Source organism: Amia ocellicauda, chromosome 14 (assembly GCF_036373705.1).
Source record: "Amia ocellicauda isolate fAmiCal2 chromosome 14, fAmiCal2.hap1, whole genome shotgun sequence".
Taxonomy (NCBI): Eukaryota; Metazoa; Chordata; class Actinopteri; order Amiiformes; family Amiidae; genus Amia; species Amia ocellicauda.
The window spans coordinates 3,674,566-3,694,711 of NC_089863.1; the positions used below are offsets into that span (position 1 = coordinate 3,674,566).

General features: G+C 43.3%; 1 protein-coding gene across 1 annotated transcript; it reads right to left on the reverse strand.

Annotated features, from left to right (window-relative positions):
- Positions 1-4,107: 4,107 nt before the first annotated feature.
- LOC136768022 (uncharacterized) lies at positions 4,108-10,662 on the reverse strand. The gene is made up of 3 exons (XM_066722079.1): positions 10,634-10,662; positions 5,683-5,727; positions 4,108-5,227 (listed from the first exon to the last, which is right to left on the reverse strand). Exon 3 carries the CDS (start codon positions 5,149-5,151, stop codon positions 4,549-4,551), a length of 603 nt encoding a protein of 200 aa, XP_066578176.1. The 5' UTR covers positions 5,152-5,227; positions 5,683-5,727; positions 10,634-10,662; the 3' UTR covers positions 4,108-4,548.
- Positions 10,663-20,146: the final 9,484 nt, after the last annotated feature.

Below are 20,146 nucleotides of genomic sequence, written 5' to 3' on the forward strand. Positions count from 1 at the left end.
AACCATGGTGTGGTGTTGGCAAAATGTGATTTGTTAAAAAGGAAACTTATGAAAGAAGGAATGGACAAAAAGAAGAATGAAGAAGAAGAAAAAATACTGAGACAAAAAGAGGACTGCCGGCCTGACCAGACTTCCCTTAATATTACTTATGTTCAGTAATATAACTGAATTATATTAATTAGCTATTTTAGCTAGTTTATTTTATTATTCGTTTTTTCATGTTCATTTTATTAACAGAGAATAATGAGTAACTAACATTGTCACTCAATAAATTAGTCTTTTAGACTCCAGTCTTGCGTTTCTAAAGTATTTTCCATTCATTACTGCTGTTGTCATCCGTTACCTTTCAATTCCAAACCGTTCCCCCAGAGGGTGCTGGGAAATGACCTTTACCCCAGAAACACTGACTGATAGGCCCCTGTATGCTGTCCGTCACTGGGCCCGGCTCCTGCCCCAGCTCAAGCACACGGCACTGGGGAACAACGCCCTTTTCAACGCCACACTGAGAGCCTCATCGCTTCTGTGTTCTCAGCTCTACACGCGTGATGTGTATACATATTACATCATGTACACATTGTTACTATTACATACACCGATCAGCCATAACATTATGGCCACCTGCCTAATACTGTGTAGGTCCCCCTTTGCTGCCAAAACAGCCCTGACCCGTCGAGGCATGGACTCCACTAGACCTCTGAAGGTGTGCTGTGGTATCTGGCACCAAGACGTTAGCAGCAGATCCTTTAAGTCCTGTAAGTTGCGAGGTGGGGCCTCCATGGGTCGGACTTGTTTGTCCAGCACATCCCACAGATGCTCGATTGGATTGAGATCTGGGGAATTTGGAGGCCAAGTCAACACCTTGAACTCGTGATTCATCAGACCAGGCCACCTTCTTCCGTTGCTCCGTGGTCCAGTTCTGATGCTCACGTGCCCATTGTAGGCGCTTTCGGCAGTGGACAGGGGTCAGCATGGGCACCCTGACTGGTCTGCGGCTACGCAGCCCCATACGCAACAAACTGCGATGCACTGTGTGTTCTGACACCTTTCTATCAGAACCAGCAGTAACTTTTTCAGCAATTTGAGCTACAGTAGCTCGTCTGTTGGATTGGACCACACGGGCCAGCCTTCGCTCCCCACGTGCATCAGTGAGCCTTGGCCACCCATGACCCTGTCACCAGTTCACCGCTTTTCCTTCCTTGGACCACTTTTGATACTGACCACTGCAGACTGGGAACACCCCACAAGAGCTGCAGTTTTGGAGATGCTCTGACCCAGTCGTCTAGCCATCACAATTTGGCCCTTGTCAAAGTTGCTCAGATCCTTACACTTGCCCATTTTTCCGGCTTCTAACACATCAACTTAGAGGACAAAATGTTCACTTGCTGCCTAATATATCCCACTCACTGACAGGTGCCATGATAACGAGATTATCAGTGTTATTCACTTCACCTGTCAGTGGTCATAATGTTATGGCTGATCAGTGTATGTGTCTTTGGCACAGCATCTCAGTATATATTATATGTGTCTCGGTATATATTGTATAAGTCTCAGCATTTCAGTATATAGTGTATACGTCTCACTGTGTTTGTGATCCCGGTCTGGAAGCAGGCAGCTGGTAAAAAGGTGAAATTCAGGGCTCTAGGTTTCATTCACCACACCTCCTGCACGGTCAGAACTATTGAGTAACCATGCAGCGTGTGTGTGTCTGTGTGTGTGTGTGAGTGTCTGTGTGTGTGCAAGTGTCAGTGTGTGTGGGTGAGTGTCAGTGTGTGTGTGCGTGTGTGTGCGTGTGTGTGGGTGCTGGTGTTGATTTTTGTGCAACCCTGAGCTAGACATCAGCGCCTCTCTGCTGTAGCTGCCGCCCGTGTGCCGAAGCCTCGGGTCTGCGCTGCTCAGAGCGTGTGTGTCCCAGCCTGCGTGTCCCTGCCCATCGGGGCTGGTAGTCACCGACACACGACGACTGTGTTTCAGTCGAGATCTCCACCGACGACAACCCACTACTCTCCCCCAGAGACGAAGGGATTTCTGGGCGGTGACTCGGCGCAGTGGAGCTCCTCGGGGTTCCCTGGCCTGAGGAACCAGATCCCGCACTCCATGTTCGAGAGAGGACCGCAGACACGGCAGCCTTCTGGGGCCCTCCTGTTGCTAATGGATCTCCTCACAGAGCTGCAGTCCTCCTGGGACCATCCGGCTAGGCCCCCCGCCCCGGCATGGGCTGGTGAGGCCTTTGCCAGGACACAGGGAGCGAGCGAGGCCGACTGAAACACTTTCAACGTGTGTCTATGACTACCAGCCCCAATGGGCAGGGACACGCAGGCCGGGACACACACGCTCTGAGCAGCGCAGACCCGAGGCCTCAGCACACGGGCGGCAGCTACAGCAGAGAAGTGCCGGTGTCTAGCTCAGGGTTGCACAAAAATCAACACCAACACCCAAACACACTCACATACACACACGACGCAGAGCCTACGAAGGAGACTGATAGAGCCCTACCAGAATATATATATATATATATATATATATATATATATACACTCACACACACACACACACACACACTCGCCGCATGGTTACTCACCGGTTCTGGCCGTGCAGGAGGTGTGGTGAGTGAAACCCAGAGCCCTGATTTTCACCAGCTTGCCTATCCGCTGTTCAAGAGTCCCGGAAGTGGCAGCCGCCTGCTTCCAGACCGGGATCACACACACGGTGAGGCAGTACTACTACTACTACTACTACTACTACTACTACTACTACTACTACTACTACTACTAATAATAATAATAATACACGTCAGGGGGGTCCAGCCCAGGTCCTGGAGAGCCCCAATCCACTTGATCTTACAGGTCACCCTCAATCACTAATTTCTAAACACTGGGAACCCATGTGAGTAATTAATCAATTAAGCAAGTCAACCCAGGGACCTCTGCCCTCAGGAGGCTGCAGGTATTCAGATAATTGCTCCACTAGTTTCTAAAGGACTGAATTTAAACCACCTGCTTCACTGATCAGACTGAAATACTTCCAGGTGTTTGTAAATTGGTGATACGAGAGAGACCTGTGCAACCTGCTGGATAGGGGCTCTCCTGGACCAGGGCTGGACTCCCCTGATAAACATAATGGCAACAATATGTACATGATGTAATATGTATATACGTCACGGGAAGGGTAGAGCCTGTATAACACTATTATACTGCACTTAACACAGTTACTATATCATAAGAGCATGCGTGCATGTACGTATATATTCAAGACATTGAGCTGATCAGTATATTCCACATTAATCACACAGTTGTGCATCGAGTGGCTTCATACACCGATCAACCATAACATTATGGCCACCTGCCTAATATTGTGTAGGTCCCCCTTTTGCCGCCAAAACAGCCCTGACCCGTCGAGGCATGGACTCCACTAGACCTCTGAAGCTGTGCTGTGGTATCTGGCACCAAGACGTCAGCAGCAGATCCTTTAAGTCCTGTAAGTTGCGAGGTGGGGCCTCCATGGGTCGGACTTGTTTGTCCAGCACATCCCACAGATGCTCGATTGGATTGATATCTGGGGAATTTGGAGGACAAGTCAGCACCTTGAACTCGTGATTCATCAGACCAGGCCACCTTCTTCCATTCCATTGTAGGCGCTTTCGGCAGTGGACAGGGGTCAGCATGGGCACCCTGACTGGTCTGCGGCTACACAGCCCCATACGCAACAAACTGTGATGCACTGTGGTCATGAAGCCCCCAGGCACTCGCTGTGTATGAGCAGCAGCTCATTCAATACGGCACGGCTGTCACTCCTGTCTGTGAGAGCAGCACTAGATTCACTAGACCTGGACTGGTTTGCACTGAAATCACACGTGTGACAGATTTCACACATTCACAGCATTGAGACTCGCACTGACATACAGGCTACGGCATCGAGGACAGGAACGACAGACGTGCCGTACGGAGTGACCTGGGCTGCTTGTACAGAACCAGTACCTGGGCTAATGCAGTGAGCGTGCAGCGCTTTATGCACAACTGTGTGATTAATGTGGAATATACTGATCAGCTTAATGTCTTGAATATATACGTACATGCACGCATGCTCTTATGATTTAATAACTGTGCAGTATAATAGTGTTATACAGGCTCTAGCCTTCCCTTCTCACCTCCTTCAGAACTAAATCCCTCCTTCGCTCTTTCAAACCTGCAAGGCAGTGGGAGGCGGTGACATTAAATCAGGCTATTCAAGTGTTTCCGGGGTTAAGGTAATTTCCCAGCAGCCTCTGGGGGAACAGTTTCAAAACTGAATGATAACTCACTGTATCGCTCTGTTATTACTAGAGAGCAATACAAATAATTTTGTTGCAGGACAAGTAAAGTGAAACCTGTTTCTCTGCAGTGGCAAGAGTGCGGACCCCCCCACCTGAACACCGGCCCTAACCGGTCACGGCTCTGTGAGGGAGGGAGGGGGCTGCGGTCGTCCTCGGGGCTCGCCAGGGTTGTGTTCTCGATCTCGGGGGCATTCGCTGACAGAATTACCCTCGGGCCCCGGCGACCCCGTGCTCGGCGCTCACCATAGGCTCTCGTGCTCCCACTCGGCGTAGGCCCGCAGGTGTCTGACCCAGTCGACATAATACTCGCAGCGAGGCCACAAAACTTCGACGCACTCCCAGACTAGGTGGGTGGCGGGAACGCAGTTGCTCATGTCCCCGGTCAGAGCTTTACACACCCGCTGGCCATCACAACACAGGTCTCTGATGCACACATCGTAGATGATCAAGTCCTTTAGGTGGGCGGGGGACGGGAGGGCAGACGACATCACACAATCGCCCGCCAGCTTCACGGCAATGAGCGGGGCCCCGCCGCAGCCCGGCCGACTCCCGTTCTTCTCATGAAGCTCCTGGAGGATCTGCATCTCTTCCTCCCACGGGACAGAGCAGTTTCCAATCTTAGCGAACGTCGACGGATCCAGTTGGGACTTGAGCTCCTTGTGCAGCCGCTCGGTCTCCTGGCAGACGCGGCCCAGGGTCTCTGTCACCAGAGCCATGTGCTCCCGCAGGCTCCCGTCCTCATTCAGCACCAGGTTAGGGATGTCGCTGTCGAACTGGTGGTTGATAACATCCCGGGCAATGTTGGTGGCGGTGGTGTACGTCTCGATGAACATGTACAGCATCCGACAGGCCCGAGAGAGGTCCTGCCTTACGTGGTCCAGGGCGCTGCCCCACGCCAAAGCGATCTCGTGGTCTTGGCTGAGGGAAAAACATTTTTATTGTTTTAAATGGGGATCGTTCCATTATTTATCCCTCCATTTGCAATCCCCGCTCGCTGGGCCGTGACCCGGGTGTCCGTCTGCGGACAGACAAGGAAACGCCCTAAAGCCAGGTCTCCCTCTCGCTGGATGGGAGGAAGTGTGCCACCGTGCGATCCACCAGGTTTTCACTTCCCGTCTCTCAGGCTGATGTGTCCCCCTCTGTTTGAATCGCAGAGCTGGGGAACCAGAGCAGCTGCGCTCCCTTCATGTCCAGTTTACAGACACGAACACACATGACACGCATCGGTGTCGTGGTGCCCATCGTGTCCTCAATACTGCAGTGTTGTACATGATACACAAGACCAGAAAACTGGACTCTTAACAGGCAACAGCCCCTCCATCTCAACGATTTAAACACCGTTTTGTGCTCGACAGACTCGGAGAGCCACTCACCCGGCAGAAACATTGTCCTCCGGGTCCTCCGGCTCCGGCGATTCTCTGCGGAGAAACACAGAAATATAGGAAAACATTCTTCTACTAATCAATAGCTGCGTAGGTGTGTGTGTTGGGGGAGGCGAGAGTGAGGGAGTGCCCCCCCAGGGCCCTGCTTTGAACAGTGCAGACTCTCACAATAAGGACTTTGATGGGATGGAAAGAGAATGACACTAATATAGTTGGAGACACTCTTCAGATCTCTCTCATTTCCTGCAAGGCTACTGAGCTACTTGTCAGAATGATCCGCCTAATGAAAGTGCTTGTGCGCATAAACAGGGCACATGCGCAATCAACAATTTCAAAACACACCCATCAGGGAATACAATTAACTCCCGCCACCCGCCAGATACGGGTAGATTTAGCCAGTGGCGGGTAAATTTGTCAATTTTACCAGACACTTTGGCGGGTGGCCAACAAGTGTGCGGAACTCAACTTTTAGTTTCTGATAGAGTATTTGTCGGTATGTTTCAAAATACAAATTAATTTGTTGACGTTGTAGTGTTGATATGTTAGTTGATTTGGCAAATCGCAATATCATGTTTTTTTTTAAATATATGGCATCTGGACAGTCTTCGGTCCAGCAGGACATATTTAATGGAGAGCAACGAAGCAGAAGTAAGGTGGTTAAGGATAATGACTTTTAATTACTTTTCATGGTCATAATTACTGACTTATTAATTACCTGGATCAAAGTGTTTCAGAATCATAATATGACAGAAAAGGAAAGAGAAGCAAATAAAACACATGCATACACACAGCCAGATATTGCTCTTTCTTTTGAATTCGCTGGAACTCGAACACACAGTTATGTTGAGTGAGGTGTGGAGAGGGAAAGTCAATCGTTTAGTCAAGTAGATTGTATAAATTAGCTAGATAGGTCTTATACATTTTGTATTTCGCTGTTGTGACCGGAAAACATTGCCACAAGGACGCTAATGTTAAGGTATTTCCATTGCAGCTCACACTGCTAAACTGGCAATTGAATGAAACTGTATAAAAAATGTAAAAGAAAAACATATTGGTTGGTCAGTTACAGATGTAATGTCAAAATATTCCTTTATAAAACAAATAGTCACAGCCTTTATAGTTAATTTGAAATTGTGACGATAAAAAGTTGTGATAATGTCGGGACAATAATACAAAAGTCTGACAGGAGGTGGGTGAGAGCCACTCTGGCTATCCAGACGAATACGGCAAGGCACAGAAGCGATCTTTAAGACGATATGCTTCAAAATTCACCATTTCAAGCAAAGTAAGTAAACAATAATTACAATTGCACAATTAAGTGTATCACAGCCACATGCAGTATTTTGCTCAATACTGCAACACTGAATTAAACCTCTCTGCTGGAGAACTGATCCATGAAAGGAAACGAAAGGCAGTGAAGAGTGAAGATGAGTGTGGAGCCCTGTTGGGTGAATTGCACAGCTCTCCCATGGGAGGACACAGCGGCATTGTCAAAACCACAAATGCAATATTACTGGCCAGGGCTGTCAGTTCATCCTGAGAGATGGGTGTGTAGATTTGTATTTATAAAAAAGATCATGCACATCGATGTATGTATATGTAGATGTAAATGTGTGTGTGTGTGTGTGTGTGTGTGTGTGTGTGAATCACGTGTTGACCGTTGTTGATTTTACATTTGGTTGAGCCTGAACAGTAACTATTATTACCTAATATATTTGATATAAAGAAAGTGCACGCAATACCGCACATCTCCTGAAGACATCAGATTTAACATATATACAGTACTGTGCAAAAGGTTTAGGCAGGTGTGAAAAAATGCTGTAAAGTAAGAATGCTTTAAAAAATAGACGTTAATAGATTATATTTATCAATTAACAAAATGCAAAGTGAGTGAACAGAAGAAAAATCTACATCAAATCCATATTTGTTGTGACCACCCTTTGCCTTCAAAACAGCATCAATTCTTCTAGGTGCACTTGCACGCAGTCAGGGATTTTGTAGGCATATCGTCAGATGTCTGATTAAACAATTATACCAAACAGGTGCTAATGATCATCAATTCAACATGTAGGTTGAAACACAATCATTAACTGAAACAGAAACAGCTGAGTAAGAGGAATAAAACTGGGTGAGGAACAGCCAGACTCAGCTAACAAGATGAGGATGCTGAAGACAGTTTACTGTCAGATGTCATACACCATGGCAAGACTGAGCACAGCAACAAGACACAAGGAACTTCTACTGCATCAGCAAGGTCTCTCCCAGGCAGAAATGTCAAGGCAGAACGGGGTTTCCAGATGTGCTGTCCAAGCTCTTTTGAAGAAGCACAAAGAAATGGGCAACGTTGAGGACTGTAGACGCAGTGGTCGGCCAAGGAAACTTACTGCAGCAGATGAAAGACACATCATGCTTACTTCCCTTCACAATCGGAAGATGTCCAGCAGTGCCATCAGCTCAGAACTGGCAGAAAACAGTGGGACCCTGGTACACCCATCTACTGTCCGGAGAAGTCTTGTCAGAAGTGGCCTTCATGGAAGACTTGCGGCCAAAAAGCCATACCTCCGACATGGCAACAAGGACAAGCGACTCAACTATGTACGAAATATTTGGCTGTAGCAGATGCAGTTTGTTGGCCGAAGGGCTGGAGAGCGGTACACGAATTAGTCTCTGCAGGCAACAGTGAAGCATGGTGGAGGTTCCTTGCAAGTTTGGGGATGCAATTCTGCAAATGGATTTGGTCAGAATGAATGGCCTCCTCAATGCTGAGAAGTACAGGCAGATACTTATCCATCATGCAATACCATCAGGGAGGCATCTGATTGGCCCCAAATTTATTTTGCAGCATGAAAATGACCCCAAACATACAGCGAAAGTCATTAAGAAATATCTTCAGTGTAGAGAAGAACAAGGAGTTCTGGAAGTGATGGTTTGGCCCCCACAGAGCCCTGATCTCAACATCATCTGTCTGTCTGGGATTACATGAAGAGAGAGAAGCAACTGTGGCTGCCTAAATCCACAGATGAACTGTGGTTAGTTCGCCAAGATGTTTGGGCCAACCTACCTGCCGAGTTCCTTCAAAAACTGTGTGCAAGTGAACCTAGAAGAATTGATGCTGTTTTGAAGGCAAAGGGTGGTCACACCAAATATTGAATTGATGTAGATTTTTCTTCTGTTCACTCACTTTGCATTTAATTAATGGATAAATAAAATCTATTAACATGTCTATTTTTTTAAAGCATTCTTACTTTACAGTATTTCTTCACACCTGCCTAAAACTATTGCACAATACTGTGTGTGTGTGTGTGTGAAATGTGCACTGCATAAAGATAAGCTAGATTCAGCTTGACTTCTGCGTAGTTTTTTAAGCAAATTTTAACCAAAGCTCAGTCTGTCACAACACCGGCAATGTCATCATTAACCAATTATGTTGGACGGTACTCACAATTAAAGAACCGTGACGGTATGGACCCTCCTCTCTATACGCAACGTGACCATGAAGACTCACAAACAGTGAAAAAGCATTGCAACTGCACTGCAACAAGTCCTGAGTGCCATGGCTTTAATCTGGGATGTGTATACAGTGAGGGAAGAAAGTATTTGATCCCCTGCTGATTTTGTACGTTTGCCCACTGACAAAGAAATGATCAGTCTATAATTTTAATGGTAGGTGTATTTTAACAGTGAGAGACAGAATAACAACAAAAAAATCCAGAAAAACACATTTCAAAAAAGTTATAAATTGATTTGCATGTTAATGAGGGAAATAAGTATTTGATCCCCTATCAATCAGCAAGATTTCTGGCTCCCAGGTGTCTTTTATATAGGTAACGAGCTGAGATTAGGAGCACTCTCTTAAAGGGAGTGCTCCTAATCTCAGCTCGTTACCTGTATAAAATGTAACGAGCTGAGGAATCAGCCCAGAACTACACGGGAGGATCTTGTTAATGATCTCAAGGCAGCTGGGACCATCGTCACCAAGAAAACAATCGGTAACAAACTACGCTGTGAAGGACTGAAATCCTTCAGCGCCCGCAAGGTCCCCCTGCTCAAGAAAGCACATGTACAGGCCCGTCTGAAGTTTGCCAATGAACATCTGAATGATTCAGAGGAGAACTGGGTGAAAGTGTTGTGGTCAGATGAGACCAAAATCGAGATCTTTGGCATCAACTCAACTCACCGTGTTTGGAGGAGGAGGAATGACCCCAAGAACACCATCCCCACCGTCAAACATGGAGGTGGAAACATTATGCTTTGGTGGTGTTTTTCTGCTAAGGGGACAGGACAACTGCACCGCATCAAAGGGATGATGGACGGGGCCATGTACCGTCAAATCTTGGGTGAGAACCTCCTTCCCTCAGCCAGGGCATTGAAAATGGGTCGTGGATGGATATTCCAGCATGACAATGACCCAAAACACACAGCCAAGGCAACAAAGGAGTGGCTCAAGAAGAAGCACATTAAGGTCCTGGAGTGGCCTAGCCAGTCTCCAGACCTTAATCCCATAGAAAATCTGTGGAGGGAGCTGAAGGTTCGAGTTGCCAAACGTCAGCCTCGAAACCTTAATGACTTGGAGAGGATCTGCAAAGAGGAGTGGGACAAAATCCCTCCTGAGATGTGTGCAAACCTGGTGGCCAACTACAAGAAACGTCTGACCTCTGTGATTACCAACAAGGGTTTTGCCAACAAGTACTAAGTCGAAGGGGTCAAATACTTATTTCCCTCATTAACATGCAAATCAATTTATAACTTGAAATGTGTTTTTCTGGATTTTTTTGTTGTTATTCTGTCTCTCACTGTTAAAATACACCTACCATTAAAATTATAGACTGATCATTTCTTTGTCAGTGGGCAAACATACTAAATCAGCAGGGGATCAAATACTTTTTCCCTCACTGTACCTGTGTGTATATGTATTAAATGAGTACAGAAACAGCAGACTTACTCAGAGCTGTCGTGCTCTCCTCCCTGCACAGATACAATGGCCCAGCGGCGGCTGCAGGCGTTGCTGGGAGTTGCGTGTGACGTCACAGGCGTCTGATGGATGACGTCTTCACAGACCCGGTGTAGATTATAGATGTGGATGAAAATGCTACTTCTATTTATTTTGTACAGGTAATCCATATAAACAAAATAAAACATCCCCTTGTAGTTTAAAATAAGTTATCTCGAACAGTAATCATGTTTTATAAGCACACGGTTTATATTGATTTTACTTGCATGAAACATGTTAACCTCCCAGTTAAAGCACATTACTCATAATAAACTGTATGCGCAGTGACGTATGCATTTTGTAATTTGTATTTTATTCAATCCAGAAAAAAGTGTCGGAAATAGCGAATCGGTGTAAAACACTTGATGAATACTGGTGTTCAGTGTATTTAAAAAAAGACAGCTATACTGAATGTAGTAAATACTTCTACAGTTCAGAGTTTGTGTCAACACTATCTTTTTAGGTATATTATTATTCATAATAATATTGATGATTATAATCATAATTTTAATAATGGGTCAGTTTGCATACTTGCATAGTACGGAGCTCCGCACTAAACACGGATCATCTGCAGTTCTCTGCTTTCAGTTCGTTGCAATGGACCCGTTAAGGCAAATAAATCATGCATAATAATTTAAACTTATTTGATATCGTAAAATGCTTATTCCTCTGTGTTATACCAATGTTCAGTTGCACAGCTTACATTCAGCTGTTTGGGGGTCTTCTGTGCATTTAGCAAAAACATTCCCAACACCAGATGTGTTTAAATTTTTTTATTTTGTTTTACATTTCCATAATATTGCACACTTTGCTGTAAAGATGGCTGTTAAAGAATTAACAAAGCAGAATAACGCAGAGTGGTCCACAGGCATGCTGGCAAATGGGGGTAGTGCTCTTTCCGAAAAATATCCTGTTTTTTTATCAGTATAATCGTATATTTTCAAAATACATTGTTTCACCTCACTTTTTTTTATGACGGTTTCGAACTTGGTTATATCCAGCCACTTTCAAGTAAGTAGCGGGCAGTATACAAATCTAATGTTTTAATTTAGATAGTGGACATCTGAGGTGTGGTTTAGTATAATAATGTTAATAACTATAATAACAAATAACAAATCGATATATGAATTATTAGTGCAGCACACACAGGCCTCAGAGACTGAACACACACACACTGACTCGTTCATCCATCCCCCTTCACCTTCCTACGCACCCTTTACCCCATTAACCCTTTATTGGGTGCAGTGGCGTTACAGTATTCAAACATTGTCCATTTCTATCAACAAGAGGGAAAAAAAAGTGCACTTATATTATAACAGAAAGTAGAGGTCAGTATATTAGACCTGAATTTATTCCATGTCACATAAGCACTCAGTGTTTGAACTGTTACTGTGCTTTGAATGTAATATGTTGTAATTAACCTGCAATTAACAGGCAATTACAGGAACTCATGTTGGAATCGCTGCGATGGGATGACAATCCACACAGGACAAAATGGCCTTTCAAAAATGTTGTGTTGTCCAGTCTATGGACTCTGTCAAACCTTGAGTCATACAGAGGCATTGCAGACAGGTTTGATACCAGCAAATCCGCAATTTGCCCACATCTGCACTAATCCTGTACATTAATATCTCATCACCTCTCATACAAGACGCACTGGCCAACAGGTGAAGCCATTCGACACCATGACGTTGGCTTTGGAAGAGCTGGCTTCCCCAACACCCTGCGCTCAGTCAACTGACGACACATTGACAATGCACAGATACACTGCGACAGGAAACCCTTCTGTCCAATGAATCTCACTGCCTTCTGTGACCATAAATGCCAACTCACCCATCCTGGTAGCGGGCATGATGCCCAGGGATTCAGAGTGACTGAGGTCACAAAGTCCTTCAGGAGAACCCGCAGAGAAATGTAGTCACTGCATTTGTTTAGACTGTGGGAGATACACAATCCCCTGCCCTCTGTGTGTAACCATTGTAAATAGTTATGATAAATAAAACTGACAGACATTGTAATATTATTATTTTACTCATCAAACCTTTTATGTGGAATTAAACAGCGCTATTCACATTATCTTTTAATATTCATGTGGCATTGCCAATCATTTACCTTACAGCTTTATTATACAGCATGGATTTCATGTTAAAATAATTGATGTAATTATTTAGTACAGCATTGCCAATGCTGCTGACGGCTTCATTGTGTGATCAGTTGTGTTCACCTGCGCTAAGAAGGTGGCAGCAGTAGTTTTCATTCTCCTCAACATGTCCCTCTTGACCTCTGCATCGTCTCGTTGTCTCACAGCCACGGCTTGACTCCCGCAGGTGCTTCTCAGAGCTGCGCCGTCCAATGAGTTTTGAAGCATTTGGCTGAATCTGAGCAGATAATATAGACCTAAACACTTCACAATTCATCCTGCTGCTTTTGTCAGCAGCCACATCATCAATAAATACAAGGGAACCAGTTCCCTTGGCAGCCATACATGCCCATGCCATAACATGCTTCACAGATGAGGTGGTATGCTTCGGATCATGAGCAGTTCCTTCCCTTCTCCATACTCTTCTCTTCCCATCATTCTGGTACAAGTTGATCCAGAACTGTACAGGGTTCTTTAGATGCTTTTTGCAAACTGTAATCTGGTGTGATGGCATGAGAGGCAAAACGCCCCAAGAACAAGCAGGAACTAAAGACACTGCAGTGCAGGCCTGGCAGAGCATCACCAGGGAAGAAACCCAGCATCTGCTGATGTCTATGGGTTCAGACCTCAGCCAGTCATTGACTGCAAAGGATTTGCCACCAAGTATTGAAGCTCACAATTTAATTCATGATTATGTTAGTCTGTCCAAATACTTTTGAGCCCCTAAAATTGATTGGACCACCTATAAACATGGGTGTAATTCCTACAATTTGGATGTAACTCCCCTCAAATTAAAGATCAAAGTCTACATTTGATTGTTTCCTTTCAAATCCATTGTGGTGGTGTACAGAGCCAAAATAATTACAACTGTGTCACTGTCCAAATATGTATGGCTCTAACTGTATATACACAGTATACTGTATATAGCCTATATATAAGAACATAAGAAAGTTTACAAACAAGAGGAAGCCATTCGACCCATCGTGTCCATTAATAACTAAGTGAACGAAGTAGGGTTAGCCGCGCAACGGCTCCGGAGCCCGGAACCAGCTCCAGAACCCGGAGCGGAGCGGAGCCGGACAGTTTTTGTTAGTTGTGCTCTGGAGCCGGAGCAGAGCTGGAGCTGGCATTGCTGGAGCCGGAGCTGAGGTCATGGAGCTGCTCCCCTCTCTCCCCCTCCATTAAACTCTCCCAGATATTAAGTCCAGTTTTCTTGAATTAACACAATATCTAACTTCATAGATTTTGTTGTGGGGGTTATACATTAAAATCAGTTCTCACACCAGCTCTTAGTACACAATACCTTATTGGATAATGCTTTAAATTACGTGGCACAATTTAATGTTAATAGATTTTCAGTTGGGTAGTAATTCAACTACTTGATTATTATAGTTCAAGAATATTGATGAAATATCTATCTATACCAAAAACATCAATGTGGAAAAACAATGGCTCGGTCATCTAACGTGGAGAAATCTACATTTCCCCCAATTGATTCTTGACATTTGGCCCATGTAGGTTTAAAATGTCCACTTCAGATGGCTGAGCAATTTTGTAACAAGCATTTGTTTCATACTGACAATGTTATTGGTATAGAGAAAAATTACATTCACATTCAATTGATAATTTAGTAATTAGTTGAAATTTAATCGTTGAATATCTATTTTATATTAAATTGGGAAATCTATTTTATATTATATTGTAATCTAATGTATTACCCATTATTTTTAATTCATTGTAATTCTATGATACTTCACTTTCTCTGTCTATTTTTCTCAGCCGGATTTGTACAGTCAGTTCAAGTTAACCTTTATTCATAGAGCACATTTAAAAACAACAGAAGTTGACCCAAAGTGCTTTACAGATCAAACAAACAAAATGACAGAGTAATATAAAAACAAATTAATTTAAAATTAAATATAAAAAAATTGGAATACAGCATCATAAAATGTATACATTTCGAAATATTCAATTATGTATTCAAAAGCTACAGTGTAAAAATATGTAATAATAATAGTTAATGAAGAAGCTGACCTGACATGGAATGGGGGGCTGAGATTAGGACCTATCACAAAAAGGCACGATCGCGCTTAGACCTATAGCAACAACTTATTAGACCCTTATTAGACCCTTAATAAAAGCTGATAAGAAGATCTAAGTACTCTGACAGGGGAATAAGGGTGTAGATCATCACTGATGTATTGGGGCGCAAGACCAGATAGTGCCTTGTAGACATAAATCAAAATTTAAAAGTCAACCCTAAGTTTCACTGGAAGCCAGTGTAGAGATGCTAAAACAGGGGAAATGTGATCCCTCTTTCTTGACCCTATTAAAAGCCTAGCTTCCGCATTTTGAACTAGCTGTAGGCAGGATGACGCAGTTTGGGGCAGACCAATGTGCAATGAATTGCAATAGTCTAACCTTAATGTAATAAGTGAGTCGATCACAATTTCCAAGCCTTTATAAGAAAGAAAATGTTTAATTTTCGCAATAAATCTCAAGTGGAAAAAAACTACCATTAACAACAGCACTGAGCTGCTTATTGAAAAGTAGAGAGGAGTCTAAGATCACTCAAGACTGCTCACATGATCCTGTACGTTCAACGACAGAGGACCTAACTGAGCAACCAAACCAGGTCAGGAGGACATGGAGGAACCTAGAATCAGAACTTCAGTTTTGGTTTCACTTAATTGTAAGAAATTATTTGCCGGCCAATGTTTAATATCTTTGAAACAATTTAGGGCGTTCTCAGATGAACAATTATTACCTACATTCATTTGTACTAATAACTCTGTACCTACGAGGGTTAAAGGCAAGTGTCGTATATGGAATTACTCAGCAGAAACTGGACATGCAGAAAATAGCACCAAAGTTAGTACAGAAATAAAACAAGTTAAGAAAACCAAAGGCGCTTGGAAGAAAAAATACATGTATTGTCCATATTTTTTAAGTACTCCAAGTAGATTTTTGACACTGAATAAATGAAACTTCAAAGTCTTATGAACGGGTGTAAAAAGGAAAACTTTACATCTGACCCCCAGAACAAAACTTACAGCCATTTAAATAAGACTTCCATAAACCGCAGTGACTATATGCAAACGAACAGGGAAACATATATTTTGAATATTGTCACTTTAGTCATTACTTAGACACATTACTTGGCGTTTTCTTCATTGGCTTCACAGTGCCGTCCACACACTCAGCATCTGTGATTTGATTTTCAAGGGCCGGGGTTACATTTCTGTGTCACATTCATTATTTCTACTTTGTGTTTGGTTTTGTTTCTGATCCGCGTCTTTGTGCGCTCTGTGCGCTGTCACACACATGCAAAGCTAAACGCAGCCCATCGTTCACAGATGTGCCCATATTCTGTCTCGTCGGAAAGCTACAGCTCTGCCCTGTACAAGAGTGACAGATATACACACATTTCTTTGATAGCCTCTAGCCACCACTACTTATACGGAATTGGCCATATCTGGTCTCATTCAAAGCTAATTATGTTAATTATGTTAATTAAGGTATGAAACCTGTTTTTCATTTTTTGAGTGGTCAGTTCATTAGTCATTGAATCAGCACCTCCTCAGCGCTCTCCACTCATCACCGCTGAGGCACAGGGACAGCAAACTGAAGAAAGTTACACAGGTGTTGCCAGTTGTTACCAACATTTACATCTGAGCATGTTAAGGTACAACCACTTCACCAGAAGTAAACCCTTCAGGTTCCCTGGACTAGGATAACCCAGCGCCGTCAGTGCGGGATGGTGGATCCTCCGCAAGTCACCGACACAATGCCAGATCGTTTGTCTTCAGTTTATTTTTGCAACAGCACACAGTTTTATACATGTCAGAAGTCAGAGTTGCGGGGCAGGACATATCATATACAGATCGAGTTGCTAGGCAGACATGGAATGTGTCCAATATTATAACCCCTAACACACTCGACAGTTTCGGTTGACATATCTGCACGGTTTGCCTAGCAGTAGATGACGTGGGACGCTATCTTATTGCTGGTTTGTCTGAAGAGCAGCATGTATATTGTTTATGTTGTCAGCTCTGAGCTGTTGCTCAAAATATAATATAAATATAGGGAGATTGTGGTTTGACATTTCCAAGATAGAGTCAAGGGAAAGGCCATGGGTTCAAGTGTCTAGACTTTCACAGAAATAGTTATGCGCGAGTATGTGATTTATGTTATTTCTGCAATAATGACACGTCAGCCCCCCTTGCCACAGCAACGTTTCCAGTGAGATATGACAATGTTAACTCTGCAACTTCTGTTAAAGGCTAATCCTACAATAAGAATACAATACAATGAGTTACATGGTTACAATAGGTTAAATAATCAGTATGCCTACCAAACTTAATTATCCACAACAGTTAGTGTATGAATATGTTATATAAAAATAATTGTACTCTGTTCTCCCAACATGCAGAGTATTATACAGTGGGTATATACAATACATAGGGGGCAATTTTACCCCAACAGTTGCCATCTTTAATGAAACATGAACATGTTACATTAATTCCATAAAATTGCGTTAGATATAAAAAGACATTTTGGACATGTTAATCACAAAGTAAGCCCTCTTGATCAGATTCTGTAAACACAGCAGTTTCCACCACCTCTGAGGCTTTATTTCCTTGTCATACGTTTGATCTTTTAGAGGCACAGTTCTCATTCCATGGTCCCAGTAGGTCATTTGAAGAAACTACTTCTTCTTGAAGTAGTATTGTCCTTCAGGGTATCCCAAAATTTGTTAATGTCTCTGGTGATTGTTCTTTCATTGTGGTCCATCGGCACTCATCAAGTGGCCGGCGAGACCGAGACGATTTCCAGTGTTCATTATGTGTTATTTCTTCATTGTTTCAGCAGTTGAGCCCGGTGGGCATCGAAACGCTTAGGGTTCAGAGCGTCCATGGATGAAGACACCAAGCGAGCCAAACATTTTTCTAAACACGCACATATACAGGGACCAAGGCACAATAAGAGCAAAATTATAATTATGCAGGGTACAGCAACACTTGATCAACACAAAACAAATAGAGAAAAATGAATATTCCAAGAATAAAAGCAGTCCTTGGGCCTATAAGAGCACCAAGGTATCCTAGGGAGCCACTGATCCAGCTCCAGAGAGACCACTACGGGGTCTGGTGAATTTTAGTTACTTAGTTACTTCTCTACGAATGTGATCTGTAAGATCATTAATCTGTTCAGAGTTGTCAGGTATATAGGTTCAACATTCTTTACCAATGAGCGCACAAACCCTCCACTTGCTATCAGAGAGAAATCTTTTAAAACAACTTAGTGCATATGGCAACCATTTCAGCTGTTACATTATCAATAGAGTCAGCAGTTTTATCAGACATCTTCAACTGTGAGAGGAACGGGGATCATGATATATTCAAGTCTTTTAGTAAACTGATAGGACGTTCGGTGTTCTCTCTCATCAGGGAGGTGGAGCGGCTGTCATTTGTGTCCCGCCGTGGGACAGTGGTTAGTTGTTGGCATTCAATCGAGATGGATTGCTCCAGTAGAGCTGTCAGAGCAATGATCAGAAGGGTGAGGCCGACCCCAGCCATCATCAGGATTCAGACTGCAAACTGTGCCATGAGCATCTGAGTGAGAAATCTTTCAATCACAAAAGACATCTGGAAAGACATCACTCAAATGTTTATAAAAAACACTTCAGGAGCAAGAGAAAAGAGCAAAACGGCAACCTCAGCTAAAATATAGAATTATATCTGGTTCAAAGATTTCACCAGAAAAACATGATGTTGACAAAGCTATACTGGAATGGATTGCCCTCGCTCTACAACCATTTCCTTCAGTAGAATCACCTGCATTCAGGTAAGAGAATTTGTAAATTCTTAATGTGTTAAATATTTATGTATGTAGTACAAATACATTGTTATATGGAAAGAAATATTGAGTTGTGTTTATCCATTAATTTGGATTAATCTTTTATCCAGTGACTTAGGGTTACAATTAGTTAAATGTACATATACATTGTGGTGCCAATTTTCACAGCTGGCTTTTTAACAAATATTATTCTTGTTTAGTTTTTCTTTATTGTACTGTGTTCTACTTATTCATGTTTCCATTGTTAAAAAGATGTTTGTTATATACATTTTGGTTTTGTTAAAGTTATTTACACCAAAGTGTAGGGAAAGAGAAGACAAAACACTGCAGCTTTAAAACCAGATTTCTATATTCTTATCATCTTGGAAAAGCAACAACTTTATAAAACGTTATCAATAATGATCCCATTCTAGTTTGAATTGTTATTTGTGGCTCCAGAGCTGGAGCTGAACCTCTGGAGCCACTCTGGACCCGGAGCCAGCAAACCCGGAGCACTGCCAGCCCTAGAACCAAGGATCCTATCCAGTCTATTTTTAAAAGTTTCCAAATTGTCTGTTCAGCCACATCGCTGGGGAGTTTGTTCAGATTGTGACGCCTCTCTGTGTGAAGAAGTGTCTCCTGTTTTCTGTCTTGAATGCCTTGAAGCCCAATTTCCATTTGTGTCCCGGGTGCGTGTGTCCCTGCTGATCTGGAAAAGCTCCTCTGGTTTGATGTGGTCAATGCCTTTCATGATTTTGAAGACTTGGATCAAGTCCCCACATAGTCTCCTCTGTTCCAGGGTGAAAAGGTACAGGTCCTCAGTCTCTCAGTAGGACTTTCCCTTCAGACCTGGAATAAGTCTGGTTGCTATATAATTAATGTATGATAATAACTACAGTGAACCTAGGATACGACCTTGCGGAAGTCCACATTTTATTTCACTGGCTGTCGACAACCACTTGCTCCCTCTCTGTTAAGCAAGACTTCATCCACAGTATAGAGAGCTTATGGAAATCTAAAATTCCATGTATAAACCATGAACTAAATGAACTTCTGTAAATAATTACTATCTTAAACAAATGAAGATGCCAAAAAAAGGAAAGAAAATTAACATAATCTGGCTCCAACACTTTTATTAACAGAGATTAATGAGTAACTAACAATGTCACTCGATAAATTAGTCTTTTAGACTCCAGTCTTGCGTTTCTGAAGTCATTTCCATTCAGTACCACTGTTGCCATCAGTTACCTTTCAATTCCAAACCGTTCCCCCAGAGGGTGCTGGAAAATTACCTTTACCCCAGAAACACTGACTGATAGGCCCCTGAATGCTGTCCGTCACTGGGCCCGGCTCCTGCCCCAGCTCAAGCACACGGCACTGGGGAACAACGCCCTTTTCAACGCCACACTGAGAGCCTCATCGCTTCTGTGTTCTCAGCTCTACACGCGTGATGTGTATACATATTACATCATGTACACATTGTTACT